At 34.3% G+C, this 21,604-nt stretch overlaps 1 protein-coding gene across 1 annotated transcript in view; it reads right to left on the bottom strand.

The window, feature by feature from the left end:
• Window positions 1-21,604, bottom strand: part of Kiaa0825 (KIAA0825 ortholog) — a 376,742-nt gene that overhangs the window by 191,961 nt on the left and 163,177 nt on the right. Inside the window, exons 14-16 of the mRNA XM_076856029.2 lie at window positions 17,921-18,100; window positions 9,728-9,952; window positions 1,758-2,163 (exon numbers count right to left, since the gene is read on the bottom strand). Coding sequence (XP_076712144.1) covers window positions 1,758-2,163; window positions 9,728-9,952; window positions 17,921-18,100 — 811 coding nt within the window. The remainder of the gene's footprint in view (window positions 1-1,757; window positions 2,164-9,727; window positions 9,953-17,920; window positions 18,101-21,604) is intronic.

Below are 21,604 nucleotides of genomic sequence, written 5' to 3'. Positions count from 1 at the left end.
ATTGATAATTCAGAAACTGAGACACAGTATTGTGCTAATTATTAGCTAATTATTCAGAATTTTTGTTGATTAAAATATTTTAAACCAGCAGTTCTTTGTTTTTGATGAATGTTCTAAGAGATTGCTAAGCAATCTTTTGACTCATAACTAGTCAGCTAAATATTAGCTAGACAGCCTCACACTACAGGGGATACCAGATGTGTTGGTGTTGTTTATAAAACTTTAATTGAAATCAGCTTTTGCATGTAGTCCAGTTATATTACTTACACATGCTTTGAATAGATCTTATTTGATAGAGTGGTTTCTAAATCAGTAGTATCATAAATTTAACTTTTAAAATAAAATATGATCTACAATTTTTACTCTTCTCTCTCTCTTTTATAATCACTGTATAATGACATCTGGCCTTAATCTTTTAGTCACTGGATTAAAGCCTGTGAATTGGTACTGAATACAAATATAAAGATTAAGAAGGTCACTGTCAATGTGACTAAGCATTTGCCTGACTGCTATTGTTACTTCCGCCCAGGGACACCCAGAAGTAAATTTCTAGAAGTCAGTATGACAAGACCAGGAAAATCACGATTACCTACTTTTCACCATATGGATTGATATAAAGTCTTAAAGATTAACATAGACTAGCAAAGAGCATTAGTTATAGTATTAACCAGTGAATGCAAAATGTATTCTAATAGTTTATAAATAATAAGTGCTTACTAATTCTAAACTTGATGCTAAGAACTTTATGTTATTTAATTTTTCAAAACAATTCTGTCATCTTGGTTTCATTGTTAAAACCGAGGCTTTGAGAAATTCAGTAACTTTCACAAGCTGACCTATTTACAAGGAATTTGTATTTGTTCCTCTGATTCTAAAGCCTGAGCTCTTTACCACTACCATCTACTAGTAACAGTAATATTTCAAGTGGCTTTTAGTCTTTTCAGGCGGAAAGTTATTTTAATATCTGCTAGCAACATGAATATACTTTAAGAGAATGGGGACAGTGTATTTGGATGTTTAAAAAAGGGGCTAACTTAGTGATCTGTAGACCATCTGAGCCGGAATTCCTTTATCAGTATCATGCAACTCTATACCAAAAGACTAATTTTAAAACAGGAAAGCTCTATGTACATATTTAAATTCATCAGGGACCCTTAAAACTCTTTGCAATACCACAAATCACTTAGCTCTTGGTGACAAACCTATGAGAAGGCTGACATTTTCATATTGGAACAGCTGGGTGTGTTTATAGCTTGAGTGTGATATGCCCTACTTGCCCTCTGGGATTCTTATATTACCAGATGAAAAATGTGTACCTTTTTGACAATCAGGTACACAGAAAGCAATAAAAAGGCTTTCATATCCATTAATTCCTTCTTAATTTAATCTCTGTGCCCACTCCACTTACAAAACACTTCAGGCTATCCACTAGATACCTGTTTATACACTGAAAAGGAATGAAATTAAATTCTTCTGGGTGTAACTTCCACCCTTTTAATCGGAAACCTTTAGATGGTGACCCAACAAGTATAGTGTTCTTGTGTATCAATGGGATTCAAATTTTAAGAAGACAAGGGACCCTTAACAGTAGTGTTTAGTGGGATACTTATCTTTTCCTATCCTCATCAAAGTTCCCATGAATTTAGCCAAATGACCAATGCTGCCCATCTGATAAGATTTTGTTGTGGTTGTGTTCTGGTAATTTTGTTATTGTGAAAGTATGTGATGAATTCAGTGAGAGAAAAACATTGCCTTACCATTCAGTGCTCAATTTCCTTGCTTTCAACAACTGGCGTTCAATCCATTTGGGCTTTTGTTGCTCAATGCTTTGTATGACTTTTTGGGTCATTTGATTAGGGCTACTTTGCTCTCCAATGATGCTACCCAAACACACACAAATTAAACCCAGTTTCTCTTTACTCCATCTGTCAAGGGAGGCACCTGTTAAAAGTTCTACTGCGTTTCCATCTTTAAATATGCGACGTATAAGTACAATCAAGTTCCAGACAAGCAGGCCAGCTATCTTCAATTCAACAAAGTTTTTTGACATTTTCCTCTCAGACAGAAAAAAGAAGTATTTAATTGGGGGAGGCAAACATGCAATCACCGTAGGTAACTTGCTGATTACAATAGATACTGCCTGAGCAGCAAGCCTTGTGAAGCCTGGGGAAGAAAAGACAGAAAAGGTATGATTAATATTAGCATTTGCGTTCCATCACTGCATGGTTTTGTGTTGTGTGGGGATGTCTAATTTTCATGGAGAAAATTGTTGAGAAGAGCAAGTGGTTGACATATTCCGACAGAACTCTACTGGGATCTCCTGCAGCATTACCTAAAGTCCCCCAAATCCCAAACTTGCCTTTTCTGTTTCCTTCCATAAATGAAGATTAGAAATTTCAGAATTATAACTTCTATTTTATCTTTTAAGACTGCTGCAGCTTTGAGGACCCTAGATGTCCTCCCTTAATTAACAAATGCAAATGCATTCCTGCTGGACCTCAGTAGCCTTTGATGCTTCTGAGTCTCCTGTAAGAATTTCTCCTCCTCCCTGGGGAACTTTGAATCATCCCTGCTCTTTTCAGGATTGGCTCCTTTTCTCTTCATTCTTAGCCTAAATGTCACCCTCTTAGATGAACTTGCTTCAAATCCCATTCAAATCCCATTCAAAGCAGTCCCTTCTTACTCTTCCTTGCTATCATGGGACCCTGTTGTGTTGTCTTTTTTATAATTACCTGTTATAATTATATCCTTTACCTATTCATTATCTGTCACTCTTCACTAGAATATAAGCTCCAGGAGGTCATTACTGTATCCCTAGCACATAGTACCTCATTTTTAAGTTATTCAATATTGGTTGAATATTGAACCAATAAACTCATTTTTATTTACCTCTACTATTTTTCTTTGCTTCTTTGTGTCCCATGCCAGTTACACTTTCTACCAACACCTCTTAAATGTGGGTATTTTCTGAGCAGTCCTTAACCTCTGGCTGGTGATTCTATGTGTTCTCCTTTGCTTGGTGCTACTTCTCTGAAGGATATATTGATATTTCTTTAGATTGACATTTCTCTGTCTGCACTATTGCCATTCAGGGCTGGATAAGTTTTTGTTGGGGTGAGGTGCCCTATGAGGCATGTTTAGCAGCATTTCTGACTGGCTTCTACCCCTAAAGGCCAGTAACATTCCCTTCAATTGTGACAACCAAAACTGCTCCAGGCACTGCCAAATGTCCTCTGGGAACAAAATCACCCTGAGGTGAGAACCATTCTTGATTGCAATCCTATAGCTCCAGCTCCTTTTTGGGCATTGCATTTCTCTTTCTGAGTCACCAATAATTCAATATAATCATTATTGTCTTCCTTCCAAATTACTTGGCCCTCCTCTTCTCTCCCTCCCTTCCTCCCTCCCTTTCTTCTTTCCTTCCAGACGTCCTGTTGATACTTCATACAAAACCAGTGACCACCATTGGTAAATTTTCCTACCCTGTGTCTCTGAAATCCTCTTTATCTTTGCTGAGACCAACCTCGCCCTACTTCAAGCTCTTCCTCACAAATGGCACCTGGATAATGGACATAGTCTCCTGACTTATCTCCATATTCCAGGCTACGTCCGGCCCCTCCTCTGCACTATAAAACCAAATTCATCCACAGTAGTGGTGAGAAACTGATGTGACTCCATTTTTGAAAAACCAGCCTCTACCTCAGAGCAAAGCCTGTCCAAGAAAGGGGACATGACCCTTGTCCTTGGAAAAACCAACAGAGCACTCCTTGGCAGATAGCCACTCAGCTGAGTTGTCTGTAAATAAGGGGAGAGATCTGCGGCACCAGGTGTCCCTGACTCAGTTAGGCTAGGTGAGGACCCATAGCAACCCCCTAGAACGACCAATCAGCATGAGACAGGGAAAATACCCGGGATGCCCGATGACCCCCCAGTAGTTTATGGTGGTTGATAACATGTTGGGAAACCATGTAGTTTAGCACATAAACCCCTCGGGGCTTAAACCAATCAGTTCAAAGGAAACCCCCTCTTGTACTAACCAATCACCCCTACCCAACTTGTTCTCACCAGTGAATGTACTAATCAATGTTAAGAGTTGTTGTTTGATTTTCTTGCAGTGTGAAATGATTTGCTGTGTGATGTTGTGATGCATAAGAATATCCCTCCAAAACCTATAAATCCTCACTGAACAGAGGACAGGGACTCACTCCCTGGGACCACTGCGTCCGAAACGGTTATGAGTCCAGGTTCGAGCTTGCAATAAAGACTCCTGTGTGATTGCATTGGATTCAGCTCCTGGAGGTCTACTGGGGTCCCATGAATCTGGCATTACAGTAGATTCATATACAATTCAATTTTTATGATCCAATTTCTCTGCTACAATTGTTTTAGCTATTTTCCACTGGTGAGCAAGATAAGACTTCAAAGCTTGATTTTCAAAATGCTTCATAGCCCAGTGTCATACTGTTTCTACCAACTTTCATAGCCCAGTGTCATACTGTTTCTACCAACTTTCTCTTTGAGACCTTCAATACACTTTACCTCTGTTTCAGGGTTGTGAATATCTATCATTCTCAATAGAATACCCCCTTTATTCATGGTTCACCTACCTGTATACTTCAATTCTTCGAAGTCCTATACCCTTTCATAAATTTATTTGAATATAATATCCATATGTCCATATGTCATATGGACAGTCATATGGATATTGGTAGTCAGCTCCAATAATGCACCATGCTGCATCATCTTTTGTATTATTATCTCTATTATTTATGTCATGTTGTTATTTCAGTCTTTGTGAGTTGTCTTTACATCTGTATTAAAAGTTGCTGAAGAGCACAGGAGAAATCTCCCCAAGGCCTCTACAGAGCTGCCAGGGCACTTACCAAGAGTGTGAAAGCACCTCCTTCAGTGCCTGCAGAAAAGAGTTCCTCAATAAGTGTATTCTTTTTATGCAAATGAATGTTTCAATGGATCTTAAAATATAGATAAAAGCAAATTCAAAAACTTCCTTGTGACCTCTCTTCTTTGTGTTATTAAATTATTTTAAATGTCTTATTATTGTTCTTTATGTGTTTGTATTTCATACTCCCTATTCTACTGTCAGTTATTTGACTTCAAACATTGCATCTTATATTCCTCTATTCTAAAGAGGGTGTAAGCACAGGCACTGAGCAAACATTTAAATATCTAAGTAGATACCAGGTAAAGATTATCAACTCTCTTTACACCTAGACTTCTGCTATTTTATAAACTCTGAGGGCTCCAGGTACTCAAATACCCAAACACATCATTAAAGCTTAAGGCAAATTCTGATCAGAACCTTCAAGCTGATGATAAATGAATAAATCTATTCTGCTAATCACAAGGGCTCTGAATCTATGATGAGGTTAACAATATACCAGGGAGGAATCTTTTAACACTGTCTCACACTCATTTTTATGTCTTTATTTAAATAAGTTGATTTCTTCCTAATTCATTTATATGTAAAATATTAGAAACCATGCCAATTTCATAATTCTCAAAGTATGAAAAAATGTGTATCTTGTAATGAACACAATATGGTTGGTACATTTATGAATTTATAATTTCTTCCTTCTTACACATGAACTACTATAATATATTTGTGGATTATAAAACATGTGAGGAGGATATTCACAACAAATGAAGTAAAGACAAAATAAGTCTTTAAATTAATTATTAAAATATCATCTATTAATTGTACAAAATAACAATTTTTAGATGATGATAATGTGATTTAATATGTTTTTATGTTTAAAATCTGGGATTAGTACAAAGGTCAGGTTCTCAGTTCAGTTTGTTTCTGTACATTGTTTTAGTGACTGTCATAGTTGAAAAAACCACTACCACCAACATATACATATGTATCTCCACATGGAGCATGGAGCAGGTATATTATTAGCTGTGCTTACAAAAGCAAGAAGTTTGTTTTTCAGCCTTAAAAAGCAATCAGGCAAAGCTGTTGTTGAAATCTGAATAATTAGTATCCATTGACTATAATATTAATTATTTATTCTTACAAATTGAAAATATATTTCATTTGTGTGTGTGTGTGTGTGTGTGTGTGTGTGTGTGTGTTTGGTACTGGGGAATGAACTCAGGGGTTCTTTACCACTGAGCTGAACCCCAGTTTTGTTTTGTTTCTTTTTCTTTTTGAGACAGCTCTACCTGTCATTGAGGCAGACCTTGAACTTGTGATCCTCCTGCCTCAGACTCCCTAGACACTAGCATTATAGTTGTGCACCACTGTGCTTGGCTCATTTGTATATTTTTAAGAAAATTGTTCAAGGATTATAGAAACTCTTCATTCGAAGTATTTTTAAACATATTAGAAAATTCTATGTCTAAGTTCTTAAGTATACAGATATGATATTTTTATAAGTGATGCTGGTTTTCACAAAACTAGTATAATCTCTAGTTTTTACAAAATAAACTAAATTGCTGACTTCCTATAGCATTCTACATATTTCTGTCACCAATATCCTTCTAAACACTGCATGTGGTCAGTGACATGGATGCATGTCCTTTACGGTACTTCCTCTGCTTCCACTCTCCAGAATTCACCATTTCCATTGAAGCAATTGCTCCAATGATTTTAACATAATGAATTTTTTTAATTTTAAAAAAGTAATTTACTGTTGAGAAAATTTCTTTTCAGGTACATCTTTCTTTTAATTTTTGTCAAAGAAGCAAAACAAAAATAAAACTAGTTCTTCGTGTATTCATTCTTTTGAAATACAAGGAACCAAAGACTTAAAAGCTGAACTACATCAGAACAATCTGAATATTCATCCAACTGTATGGTAAAGCTCCCCTGTATGATTTACATTTGTTTCTTTAAATCTTCAGTGTTGCTATGTAATGATATTTGCTGACAAAGAAATAAAGGAATGTCTTTTAGTTTGTCATCATACTGTTTACCATGCTCTGTCATTTTCACTATGTCAAGGACAAATGTTCCCTTAAGGTAGTGGCTATTTGTCTTTCAATAGGTTTGAATTCTCACAAGAAATGTCTTAAGACATTTATCATTGTTTACACAAATTTTGCGAAGAACATGATTATAACTTGACTTAAAACACTGTTGAAGAAATTACAGAGGTTTATCTTCAGGTTTCAGATGCTTGGTTTTGAAATCATTTTGCTAATCAAGACAACTTCAAACTATCTTTAGCTAATAGCTCAAGGCAGAACACTCACTTAAAAAGGATTCACATTTCACAATAATGGATGGGAAGCCATATTTCAAATCATTTTCCTACAGGTTTCTTTCTTTCTATTTAAATTTTTTTATCTTTTTTTGCCAAATTTGATTAGATCCTCGTTGTTTTACTTTATGATATGACTGAGAGCTCATATTAGCAATCAAAATAAATGTGAGCCTTTTCTCTTTGTCACTTTGTGCTCTTCACTGCCTTCCCAGTATTAAGCTATAACTGATTTGTCGATTTTCAGGAATACGTTAAGATCTCTTGAGTATTGCAAGGATTAATTTTGTTAATACCAGATTCTACAAAGCCAAGGTGTGTACACAGAAGGCTAAAGAAGAAATAAGGTTTCCCTGCCTATTACTTCTCCTTAATATTGTGCTCCTGCCCACTTGAGCCTCCTCACATATTGTCCCTAACATACAAGTTGCTCGCTCAGACTGAAAAGGGGTTCCAGTGACAATCTCCAAGTGAGACTTTAGCAAACTTTTAATCTTTTCTTCCCATACACAAAAGAACACCCCTGAGGTGTTTGCATCCGTTCTGAAATAGTTATACGAGTCTCCAAGGACCAAGAGAAGATATTACATATATAGCTTATCTCTGACTATAAATACAGAGCCTCATATATATTTATAAGTCACCTATTGAATGAATAGATGACTTAATGTCCAGCATATAAATAGTCTCTGTCTTTTACAGTTGTCCCCTAACCCTTATCCAAGGGAGATACATTCCAAGACCTCCAGTGGATGGCTAAAACACATACGCTATGTTTTTTGCCATACATATATACTATAATAAATTTAATTTATAAATTAGGCACAGTAAGAAATTAATAATAGCTAATAATAAAATAGAACAATTATAATGATACTATAATAAAATTATGTGAGTGTGAATTCTCTCCTGTGAAATTTAAAATAAATGATAATATTTTGGGCTTACTCTCAACCACAGAAGTGTGGATTAGCAATGAAAATAAAGGAATAAAGCAAAAAAGTGTGGATAAGGAGTGAATATAAAGGTTGAGCAGGGCTAATCTAAGAGTTCCTGTACTCAGAGGACAGAAATGAAGATCAATAGTGTTACCCTAGTGTCATATCCACTTAGAATGCAAAATATGGTTCATAAAGTCACTTTATTTTATGTATTCATGAGATCCAGCACCTCTTTGTGACTGGCTATATATTGTACTTCTAGTGATAATTTATGAAAAATGTTATTGAGTAAGGCAGACCCTAATAATTGGTATCCATGTAAAATAAGCATTTTGGGAACAAGAAACGCTTTAAAACAGTACACAGATATTCTAAAATGCTTCTTAGAAACCAAAATATTTCACAAACAGAAAGCCACAAGCAAAAACAGTGCCACTCCTATGGCATGGCACATTAACTATAGATCATACCCCTGTTTTATTCAAATGTATGAAATATCCAAAGCTAGAATGAAGGAGAGATGGCAACAACTCTTAGGCAAGGAAGAACTTAAGTAATGAAAAGGTGACATTTTCCAATTTCAATTAAATGGCTTTACTAGATTCAAAGGCAGTTTAATAGGGCTTGGGCAGAATTAAAGCATTACTATGAAAGGTCACAGATAGATAATTGATTGAGTTTGTAATATAAGGTCGCTGAATAAGAGCTACATTACTTAGGATCTCATGGAGGAGAATCAAAGAAAGACCAGTCTCTTGAATTGACTTTTGTGGGTTCCGCTGAAGTATAGATGAAATTTTCCTTAGAGATGGTAAAAAAATATTCTCTTAGAGATGAATATGAAAGGAAAAAGTATTGTAGAAAACCAAAAGAAGATTCACAAATACTAATATTTAATATACTTTCAAGGGAATTTTGTGAAAATTCTGGAAATTTTCCTACATGTAGACAGGAAGAAAACATTTAAGAGAGAACTTAGCTAATAAAATAAATAAATAAATAAATAAATGATGTAAACTGATGGTTCTTAAATGTAGTTGGTGGATGCATTGTTCTGAACAGAAACAAAGTCTCAATTAAGAACTACAGGGACTGGGGGGAAATGCCCTGTCAGAAAAATACATGTAGTTACCAAACTCAACGCTATTTTTTACCTAAAAGCTATGCATGTAGGAGTGTTAACAAGAAGAAAAAGTAATAATTGGTGGTTTCAGGGGAAAAATTTAAAAGGAAGAATAATTAAACTGCATATCAGAGTAGTTTTCCTGAAAGTGCAAATTCTAGATTACTCAATAGATTTAAAGAAATTTAGTCCACAACATGTGACTAATAATCTGTGAATACTAATACAAAAACAAAATATCACAGAAAATTTTGAACTGTTAAAAAAAGATGACCAATTGAGTCATTTGCATCTCTAGTTTCCTTGTTCCAGTTTTCCCAGATATACTTGGAGGAAGAAAGATTAATATGGTTTATCAGTCTTATAGTTTACTTAACTAAATATCCTGGAATATTGCTTTCTTAGGGGATATTTTCTAGGAAAACAAGTATACTTACCTTTGCTTGAATCTTTTTTTTTGGTTTCCTTTGGAGTATAACTCCATTCTTTTGGAATGCTCTCAAGCAAACTATCAGGAACACTGTGCTTGCTTAGGTTTGTTTCACAGTTTCTCTCACGGTTCATCATAGATATCACCTTTTGGACAATGTCCTTGACAGCGTCAGTCAGTGCCAACCTCAAGCATCCAATGACCTCTGGCTCAGACTCCATGCACACTGAGGCTTTAAAATCAGAAGGCATGTTATGGTTAGCAGAATCAGGCAATCGGTTGTACCTCATTCAACTGGGAATACTGTTTCACAGTAATCTAGTTTAAACGTAAAGGGAAAGAGAGGAAATTTTACCCAAGAAATCATATAATTGATAATCATCTCATAAAACATTTGAAACTTCTTCCTGATAATAAATGAAAATTAAAATAATAGTAAATAACAATATCTACTGGTAGTTTCTGATACTGCTGGTAGAATATAAATGGCATGACCTTCTTAGATTACAACTTGGCAAATAATATCAAAAGCCTTAATATTTTATTTACCTGGTGACTACTCATCTTTCCTTTCTGTAGCACTTTTCATCTGTACTATAAGGACATATGTTGTGTATTTAAAAAATAAAAGTAGGTTAGAAAATGACATTCTATTTTTGTTTAAAAATACATACAATAATTAAAAGATGTACTCTTTTAAGTCAATGATGATTTTCAACAACTGATGGAATTTCACATCATTTTTTCTTTCTTTCCTCTTTACTTTTTTTTCCTTCTTTCTCTTCTCCTTTCTTACTTCTCCCCTGCTCTCCTGCTTTCCCACCATCTTTATATGTATTACCCATGATGTACATACAGCACTTATGTGATATATTTCATAAAAAAGTTTTGTTTGTTTGGTTTTCAATATGACTGTAAGTCCTGAGACTGATACTTGAACCAATATAGAAAAACTACTACATGCTTTCTCCGACCTCAAGTTCCCCAGTGATTTTTATCAAATGACTGGTTTGTTTAAGAATAACTTTTTAACAGAAGCTCCATGGTGAAGATCTTGGTAATAGCCAGTACTGAGAGGTTAATTTTTAAACATAAAACCTCCAACAGATGGCGAGCTATTGTTCTTTATGGAAATAGTGGAGGATATAATTCACTGTCTTTTTTTAATATTCATTTTTTAGTTTTAGGTGGACACAATATTTTTATTTTATTTTTATGTGGTGCTGAGGATCAAACCCAGTGCCCCATGCTAGGCAAGCACTCTACCACTGAGCCACAACCCCAGCCCAAATTCACTGTCTTTTTGATGATGTTTCAAAACTTGAATTCTTTGAAAGGCATAAAGAAGCCTTTTTCCTGTATCAATAATTCATATGCATTTTGGTTAAACTCTTTGAAGCTATGAATTAAATATTTTTTGTCCTCTGAAAATTCAAAGAAGATAGACAATCTCTATTTCTTTTTGTTAAAAGGCATATTTATTCCTTTTAAAATAAAATCAAAATATTGAAAATTATAGAGAATATAATATACCTATCCCAAATAGTTACTTAAAAATAAATGAATTAATTTATTCAAAGTGTTTGGAAGAGTAATTGGCACATAGTATTACTAGGTAAGTATTAGCTATTATTAATACCTAAGATAAAAGTTGTTTTATTTTTAATTGCAATGTTAGAGTGTATGGTGATATTCATTTAATATGAGGTCCTTAGACATCTTGTGAACTAGATAATATTTGGAGGATTAAGCAATATCCACCAGGGGCTATAGTAGGGATAAGAAAAGATATAAAAGGAAGAAAAAAAGAAATGGCAAGCAAACAGGGAAAAAAAGTAAGTGAGGGCACATGTGGTCAAGTTATGCAGTGTCATAGTCTTTCTAAGAGTTTCTTCACCAAATGTTAAAGAGGGTGCCTAGGTTTCAAAGACACATAGCTTAGAGAGAATACAATAATTGCCCCAAAGTCTAGTTTCTGTAAGTCCAAAATATTCATTATTGATTATCAGCAACAAAAGAGAAGAGCAAAAGAAAGTATCATCCAAAATAATAATTTTTCACAGATTTTTTTCTGCCGTATATAAATTTTAGTGTTACATATTAAATTAACTAAAATGAACAAAGAAACAGAAAATTTCAGATGATTCATATAACTTTAAGAATTCATGCATCGCCATCTGATTTTCTAATATTTCAAATCAACATTAAAAATATGGAAAGTTTATTTAATCTAGAAGGGTTCCAGTGTCCTCATCTATAGAATGATGAGAAGGGAAGACAGAGGGTGGATACGATGATGTTTATAGTCTTTCTTGGTTTTTACTTTTTATGATTCTATTTAAGACTCCCAAAAAGAAAATAACAAGTATTTCACAGCCAAGTACATACAAATCAATAAGAGCTGTGACTCTACCATTTTCTTTCACAGAACAGTAATCAGGAATCCTTAGAAGGAGGATGAATGATGGTCCTAACTCAAAAACAAGCTAAGGTCACCAGTAGCAATTCTGACATAAACCAGTTTATGTAAATTTACCTTTTGGTTAAGATACTAAGTTTATCAATTTTTTTATCAGTACAAGCTTCTAAAATTTGTTAATGACCAATAAATTCCATTTATTTAAAAATTTCTATAACTTTGAACAACTAGAACAAAGTTATTTAGTGGAGTTTTTCAGGATACCTGTAAGGAAGATGTTACATGCAATAAAGAACAATCTAATTTGGTTTTATAAAAGCAATGGAAATTACATCTGAATGTGTTTCTAAGTAAAAAGTTTTGGTATAAAAAAGTATTCTACTAAGATATTGACTAATCAGGCAACATTAGAAATAAGGTTTTCTGATAAAAAAAAGCATGATTGATAATATTTTGAAAGTATAACAGACTTTCTTGACACAGAAAATTAAAGTTTTCTTTGATACTTCAAGATTTTAGATGATAAAAATAAAAAATAAATAAATCTGAACAGAATTAGGGTCTCAGTTTTGTATGTAAGAATACTGGGAATCAGATAATAAGTGATGAACCATCTGATAAGCAGAAAGGCAAGTATATAGTACGCTTCTCCCCAGCAATTGACCTTGTTAAGAAAATGAAAAGTGAGCCATAGCTTGGCAGGAAATGCACCAGTAAATGTAGCTGATACAGAACTTGTATCCAAAATATATAAAGTACTCTTTCCAATTCAGTATGACAAACAACTCAATAAGTAAATGGACAAAAGTTTTGAACTGATGTTTTAGAAAACAATATTTTCAAATGGCCATTAAGAATACAAAGAAGTATCACATGTCATAAATCACGAGGAACATGTAAATTAAGATTCAGGAGATAATATTACATTACCTTTAAAATGACCAAAATCAAAAAGACAATTCAAGTGTCAACCAGGATATGGAATGAAAAAAATTCTTGTACATTATTGGGAGGAATGTGAAAAAGATTACTTGGTAAAGCAGGTAGTAGTTTCTCATGCAGTTAAGCATGTACTTTATCATATGGTCCAGTATTTACAATGGGAAATGAAAATTCATACAAGGACTTGTATACTAGTGTTTACTTATTTATTATAATCCAAAACTAGAAACAATCCACATGTCTATCAAACTGGCAAATAGATAAAATAGAAAACACTATTCAATAAAATACTACTCAGTGCATACTTACCCACAATGAGAAGAAATAAACTATTAATAAAGCATAATGTAAGCAAAATAAGCCAGATGCAAAAGAATACCTAGTCTTCTGTTTATATGAGATTTGAAAATGGTGTAAAGTAAACTATTATGATATGAAGTGCATCAGTATCTTCATGGGGTTGGCAGTTGAAGGAAGAATTAACTACAAAAAAGAATGAAAGGACTCTTGCAAATGATGGAAATACTCTTTATTGTCACACAGGTTTACATATTGGTCATGTTTATTGAACTCCTCTATGGGGGACCACCTCTGAGCTATTTGCATAGCCTCTACTCAGCCTTGAAGTCAAGGAGATTTTGGTCTGGCATTGCAAGTCATTTTGTGGTTTATTACACAAAGCATGTGACCTCAGTCTTTGCTGGGGCATAGAGGCTGCTCTGTAGCTCCAGAGTTGGGCATTAAACATTGGGCTTGGACAGCCCACCCCTGCCTTATTTGGTGAAGAATATTCTATGGAAAAGCCTTTGTGTATCTCCCATATAAAAATAAAAATGCGGGCTCACTCTTTCTCTCCTTCTAGTGTGGAAGCAGGACCCTTAAGTTTGCAGAGCCAACCTGCCTTCAATCTCAAAATTATTTCTGTGTCTTGTGATTTGTATTTTGCAGCCAGCTCACTACATGCAGGAGAACACAGCATATCTTGCCTGTGTGGGCAGTGGGTGAGACTACTCATTGAAATGAGTGAACTTTATTGTATGTAAATTATGCTACATAAAGTATTTTTAAGTTTTAAAAAAAATGATTAAAAATAGAGACAGTTGAAAGGATATCCAAATAAAAGGCTCAGGATAAATAGCTATAATGTAGAACAAAGACAGTCTTCCAATTTTTGAAAGCTAATTTACATCTACCCACACTACAATGAAGCTATTTTGTAGGTGAATGAGAAAATCACTCTGCCTGATATGAAGACAAACCACTATAAACTAATTTCATCAACAAAAAAAAACCCCATTTAGCATTGTACATGCATTCTAAAAAGCTCTTCTTTCTATAATATTTTTAATTTGTTCTTATTAGCTTTACATGACAGTAGAATGAATTTTGACATTCTATGTATGTGGAATAGAACTTCCCATTCTCCTGGTTGTACATGATGAGAAATTACATTAGTCATTTATTCATATATCCTTATAGGAAAGTAATGTCTGATTCATTGTCTATCTTTCCTATTCCCATCCCCCCTTCCTTCCTTTCATTCTCCTTTGTCTAATCCAAAGTACTTCTATTTTTCCCTATCTGCTCCCCAGCCATTGTGAGTTAGCATCCACATACCAGAGAGAACATTTAGCCAGCCATTAGTTTTTTAAATTGGCTTATTTCACATAGGTTCCAGATCCATCCATTTACTTGAAAATGTCATAAAGTCATTCTTCTTTATGGATGAGTAATATTCCATTGCATGCTCATGCAACACACACACACACACACACACACACACACACACACACACACACATATATTTCACATTTTCTTTACCCATTCATCAGTTGAAGGGCACCTAGGTTGGTTCCATAGCTTAGTTATTGTGAATTGAGCTGCTATTAAACATTGATGTGGCTGTGTCACTTTATTATGCTGATTTTAAGTCCTTTGGGTATAAACTAAAGAGTGGGATAGCTGGGTCAAATGGTGGTTCCATTCTAAGGTTTCTGAGGAATTTCCATACTGCTTTCCAGAATAGTTGCCTTCCTGAGGCTTAGAAAGTTGAGCAGAGAACCCAGGTGAATGCTTTGTATCTCAAAATTTAATTGGGAAATTTTGCTAAGTTGTTGAAAATTTTCCTTCCAGAGCCTGGGAGAGAGCTAAGACAATTGATTCAGATATGAAAGTAAGGGCAATGTCATACTGAGGAGCCAAGGAAACAATACTTATTGGGTATATTACTATAATTTAATATGCAGCATTTAAAAATAGTTTCCTCATTTTCAAGCCTGTTTTGGCATTGTCTTAAAAACCACCTGAGGAAATTTATGCATTGGTAATTTCATTTGCCCAACTCAAAATTGCTTTATCTACTTTGAAGAGATAGCTTATAATGATTTCCACCAAAATTATTTCTTTTAGAGTACATTAGCCTTCTGAATGTCCACATTAGGTCTTTAGTTTAATTATTTTCTGTATTTGTCTCTTTTATAATCTTTTTCAATGGGTAAAATCATTTTTGTTGTCTCCCCTTAGCTCATGTTCATTCTAAGGAGTTATGTGTGGGATTTCTAATTATAAAATCAGATTGTATATTTCATTAGTGAACTCATACGTTCACTAAGCAAATCTTTCAAAAATTTAATCTCCTAGAAAACAGTAAAGAGAAATTACATGGCCAATGTGTCTGGAGTTCTGTGGGTTTTTTTTTTTTTTTTTTTTTTTTGTTTGTTTTTTTGCTTTGATTCTGTCCAACTTAACAGTAGACAATCTTAGATAAATCTCTTAACACTCCTGACCTTGGTCCATTCAATAATAAGGATACTGGTTACTTCATCTTTGTTTTTCCACCCTAAAATAGTAAGAATGACATTTTAGGGTAAGCTATACTGAAATATTTGACAGTGTTTCAGCAAGAATAAAATATACCTTCACTGGCTTTTTAATAATGTACTGCAATTAATCTGGGTAAATAAATTATATTTACTGAAGCTTGGATGCATTTCTGATAATAGGTAGATATTGTGGGGTTATGATTGTATCTCTGCTATATTTACTTTTAACATGTTATATTTTCAAGTTAAACAGAAGTCACATTGTAAGGCTCAATTTCATTATGGATTAGTACATTATATTATTTTATTAGCATTTTTAAAATAACCATGATCAACAACAGAAAGGGAATTTGTTATAAACTTTTAGTAGAGAAAAGACAAAAGTACAGACAGACCCTCATGACCATTGTAGTTCTCAGGTTCCAGATAATATTCAACAGCCAGAAAATATTTTTTAATGTTTGTGGAGAAATTACTTACACGAAGGTCAAGGGCATGTTGCCAATTTTATGTTCTTCCCACACAACTGAGTCTCCCCATACAATTAAGGCTCTTGAATCTAGTAACACCTGTTTCCAAAGACTTGTCTGACTTCCTGGAGTAAGGAGTCCTCAATGTGTAGATGAAGAGAATACACATTAAGAGCTAGTAACATTTTAAAAACTTTTCTCTTGCCAACACCTCAAGTCCACTGAGGCCATCTAGGTCATTTTCAGACAGTTTTGTGCTGAATGTCAAAAGTGGTCCAAGAACTTAGCAGTGGAAGAATAAATAGTGGTTGGAACATGAGGGTCACTTCATAATCTTGTTAAATTCTTCATAGCTGTTACTTTCTCAGAACAACTAAAAAATGGCAGAGGGTGGTGGGGCTTCCAAGGTGAGTTTTCTTTTATTTCAATAATTACCACATCAGAGGCACAACCTTCTAATTCAATCTTTCTACCTAGAAGCTAGCACTGCCTTTGGGTAAAGAGGATGCAGTGAGGCAATGCACAGAAACTAGAAGATAAAACTTTGAAAGAAGATAATTGTTACAGAATCTTTAAGTGATAGATTCAGATTTTTGAAACCATTACATAAAGTTGTCTGTTGCTGTTTTGCAGGGATAGTGACTGACCAAAAGAAGATGAAACACAATGACCTTTAAAGAGCTAAAGTGATATTCAAGTAATAGCTGGAGGACACTCAGAAAGTCCGGAAAGAATGATTTTGAGTCAGTTCAATCTTTTTTTTTTTTTATAGAGCCTAGGGATTACTTTTATGAAAATGTTGGCTCCAAAGCAGTGTAAAAGAGAGCTAATGGGTTGAAAGCCAAATGTAAATGACATAACTGGAATAACAGGATAATCACAACAACTACTACCTAAGTTTTCATCTTTTGTTTTCCCAAAATATTAAATATAGAAATTTAAAGGCAGAATATTAAGGATGAAACTATAAACACCTCCTATTCAGATATACAACTTGCCCTCTCTTTAACATCCTCTCTAGCTGAAGGCAGAAGAACAATGGGGAAAACATATGGCCTCAAAGAAATCACAGAACATGCTTGCCTTTAACAGAAAGGCACTATGGTCATAATAATAAATCCCCTCTATAGTTGAAAAAAATAACCAATAGTCTCATTCATCATTTTGTTGAGTAAATGTACCCAAAGAGTCACAATATTTTTATATCTTACTATGTCTTATATGCTCACCAGCAAAACATAATCTCTGGTAAATACAAAACTAACTTTTTATCGTAAACACTTCCTCAAAATAAAAAAAGAAAAATCTGCATTACATAATTTTTACCCTCAACCAACCTCTTTTTATCTTCAAATATATTAAATTTGACAGGAACTAATGGCTTAATGGTTTTCCAATAGAGGCCTTTATGCTGGAAAAAAAATGTAAGGTAAACTTTTACAAACAAAAATTCAGCAAAACCAATATCAATAAAATTTTAAAATATCTTTAAAGGCATTTTAAGTATCTATAAAGCACTTCTTTTATAAATAGTAAATTTCTCATACCTGGGATGTAATTCAAAAAGTCCCATAATTGTTCTTCTTCCATGTAGCTCACAAAAACATTTCCAAAAGTTTGTGGAGAAAAATTGCAGTGGTACAGCACTTTAAAGATGGCTTCTGTCAAGCTAAATCCTTGGTTCAGATTATTTTCTGTATCAGAAACTTGGTCTTGAAAGGTGCGTGCTAGAAAATAATAAAAACAATGTAGTAAGGTAGGCATCAGTGAACGTGATTAAATTCTTATCAGTCCAGCATAATGCTATGAAATGTATTTGATTAATATTTGCATAAGAGAAATACCATTCTTTCAAATCAATGGTCCAGCTAACCCAATGAATGTTTACCAAACCCATTGACCCTGTCATTTCAAAATGGAGAAGTTTTTCGATTGGCTCTTCAATAAAACCACATATGGAACTCTGCAAAAATGGAGCCATTTAAAAAAAATTATTCTAATTAGTCATATATAACAACAGAATGCAATTTAAAAATGGTGCCATTTTAATTGCTTTTTTCAACTCTCTTCTTGCTCCATTATGGCTTCCTCAAAGATCATTAATCAGAAATTTCTGTACTATTGCATCTATGGGATGGATGGAAAGTTGAAATAACATTTCTATTTTGTTTGGATAAGCAGCATCATAATGAGCAAAAATATTTATTGAATAATGATAATGTCAACTTATATCTTGTATAAATAAATGTAATCTAAAGTCTTTTGGAGTGAGTACATTTCTTTATTTTGGCTCATTTGGAAGCTAATAAATTTTATGTTTCCTCTCAATTTTATTTCTGGGATTTGATTTTAATAATCTAGAGGAGCTCACTACTGTTTGAAAAGTAAAAAATAGAACCATAGACTTTATGCAGAGAGCCTTTATTGGTTTTTCTTTCTAATATTCATTTCAAACAAGTTTTTTCTTTATCAAGTTATTCAAGCCCCTACCCACCTCCCTTGCCCTATCCTTAACTTAACATGCTTTACTTTGTTGCCATTACCAAAGGTGGGCATGTGACCAAGACCTGAGCAATCAGAGCCTGACATCTCCCATTAACAGTGATCTGTTCAGGGATGGGCAGGTAACCAATGTGACAAACTTCCTCAGGGTTTTTGGTGGAATAATTGGTGGAACAATGTTCTTTTTCTAACAGATTTGCCTAGCTGGTTGGAAATTGATGATTGCTATTTCAGGAAGAACTTGACTGAGAATGACTCTCATTCAGTAAGAAGCAGAATCAAGATATGAAGATTCCTGATGTGATGACACTGAGAACCTGGATTCAGCGCTGCTTATAGATTCGTGTTAGCTGAGATGATCAATTTCCCTTTTAGTTAGATAGGCTAATTTGGATTTCTGTAATTGAATTCTGAAAGGTCTTGATTTTTTTCTTTTTAAACCAAGCAAAAATGTTAAATGGAAACTATTTCTAACTCAGGCACCCATTATTTCATGTTTTTTATTCAAATACTCTCTGAAGTTCTCTCTACTTTCCCCTCTCTAATTCATGTTAAGTACAACGATTCATTATCCTTTATGTTATTCCTGTGTTTAAACCTTCCCCTATGACTCCACTTGCAAAAAGATTCCTTGGCATGATGATTCACAATTTCTACAACATCTTCCCAAATTATGTTCCAAATCCCAAATATCTGTCCTACCACAAGGTTTATTTGCTATTTCTTTCAAATGTGCCCTCCTGTATCCTTTCCTTTGGCCTATGCTATTTCGTCAGACTAGAATGTGGTCCTCCAATAAAACCACTATGATTCCATAAATTGATGAACTGACTGATTGTTTACTATATGTCAGTTATTGGATCAGATGCTGAGAACTTCACTTGCCTGTAATTCACTGACTGTACACCTATGTATTGTTATTTACTTGGGGATGGGATGATAGACAAGTAAATAATAATTATAGCAATGTAAAGATAAGTAGTAACCTTCCATCCTGGTTTGCCTGGGGCAATCTGTCTTATGTCTTGTTGTTCTAGCATAAATACTACTAGCATCCTCCTTCACTCTTAAAAACTATCTGTTTGAATGACAAATTCATCTATCACCTAATTCTAAGCACCTTAAATATAAAGCAATGGGGAAACACAGAGAATAATGTTTTACATTTTGCAGGGCAGAACAACAAGATCTCTTTTAGCCAAACCTTTAAGGAGCAATAGACTTTATCAGCATGACAAAGTTGAGGTGGGGAGGACTTTCGGAAAGACAGAAGAGGTGGTGTAATAAGAAGCCCACAGGCATCTGCTGGGGGTGTGGAAGTGAGACTGCTGGGAGAGGGAACTGAAGCTAGTCAATCAATGGAGCGAGTATGACAACACACACGTGGAAAGAGGGGTGGAAAGGAGCAATGGTTACACCAAAAATAACAAATATTATTATTACTTCTACTATTGTGAAAATGTGTGGACATACTTTAATGAATTTTTTTCTCCTATTTTCCTTTGCCCTAAACTAGTCTATTTCTATTTACTTTACCTAGGGATTTCTGTTATTTGAAAAGTGCAGATAGACTGAAGTCATTTACCTTCTTGGACTTAAAAAAGAAAGAAGGAGAAAAGCTAAATCTATTGAAGAATGTTTAGTTTGAACTAATAAAATAGTCATTCTTGTAGACCATAAAAGGAAAAATGTTGTCACTACTATGTGATTCCCAGTGAAATCATATGTTTCCTGGCAGGAGAGCAGGGGTGAGTTTGGGTTGCTCAGTGAGAAGAGTTCTGAAACGAGAGAGAAACTTCTGGGTCTGCAAGAAAGAGCGCCTGTGTGCTCTTGCTGGTAGTGCTTAGGGAGGCTTGCCTGGGTGAGGCGTAAGGGAAGTCAGGTCACTGACTTGGGCTCTTGACCTCACAAAGGTTTAAAACACATTTCTGCATGCAGAGGAACCAGCTGGAGAGGGATAAAATGTCTCTCTGAGAAACTAGATGTCCAGGCAACTGATGATGGACAGAGCTTCCCAGGGCCCTGTGTGTCACCTTGGGTGTAAGAAGGATTGAGTGCCAACATCATCTAGGGTGAAATGCCAAGTAGGATGGGCTGACAATCCTCAGAAAGTTGCCTTAAAGACAATAAGTAATTCATTCGTGTGCATCTGAATTTCTGAATTCAGATTTATACCAGCTCCATAAAAATGAAATTACTATTCACAAAGTACTTAATGTATGCCAAACATCACATAAACTGCTTTACATCTCCTTTCATCTTCAGAATACTCTATGGAATGGGTGCCAATTATCCTAAATGAACAAAGTAATCCTAGATGAACAAAGTAAAATTGAAACAAATTAAGTAAATTGTCCCAAGGTCACAAAGATATTAGGAGTTTGCCTGTACTATTTCTATTATACTAGAATCCCAAATTTCTCAAAGCATGCATTGACATTTTATTGACAGTAACCTTTGAATGCACTGCCCTTACTCCTAGCCAGGTATTTTGTATGTGGTAACATATTGCCTTATGAAAAAATAATTTCATGTAGTATTTTACATTTTCTCATTATTTCATTATATCTCTAGCACAATTTATGACTTTTTATAATCTAAATTTTTATGTGTGATTGACTTTAGGTATCTCCCAACAGCTCTTGGCATAGTGATGTATATTTAACTAATATTTCAATACTAAAGAAGGAAAAAAAAAAGATGGGAGTTACATCTCTAAGGCATTTTTT

The sequence above is a fragment of the Callospermophilus lateralis genome, chromosome 5 (assembly GCF_048772815.1).
Source record: "Callospermophilus lateralis isolate mCalLat2 chromosome 5, mCalLat2.hap1, whole genome shotgun sequence".
Lineage (NCBI taxonomy): Eukaryota > Metazoa > Chordata > Mammalia > Rodentia > Sciuridae > Callospermophilus > Callospermophilus lateralis.
Note: the sequence above shows the minus strand (reverse complement) of the source record. Positions and strands in the feature narration are given on the sequence as shown.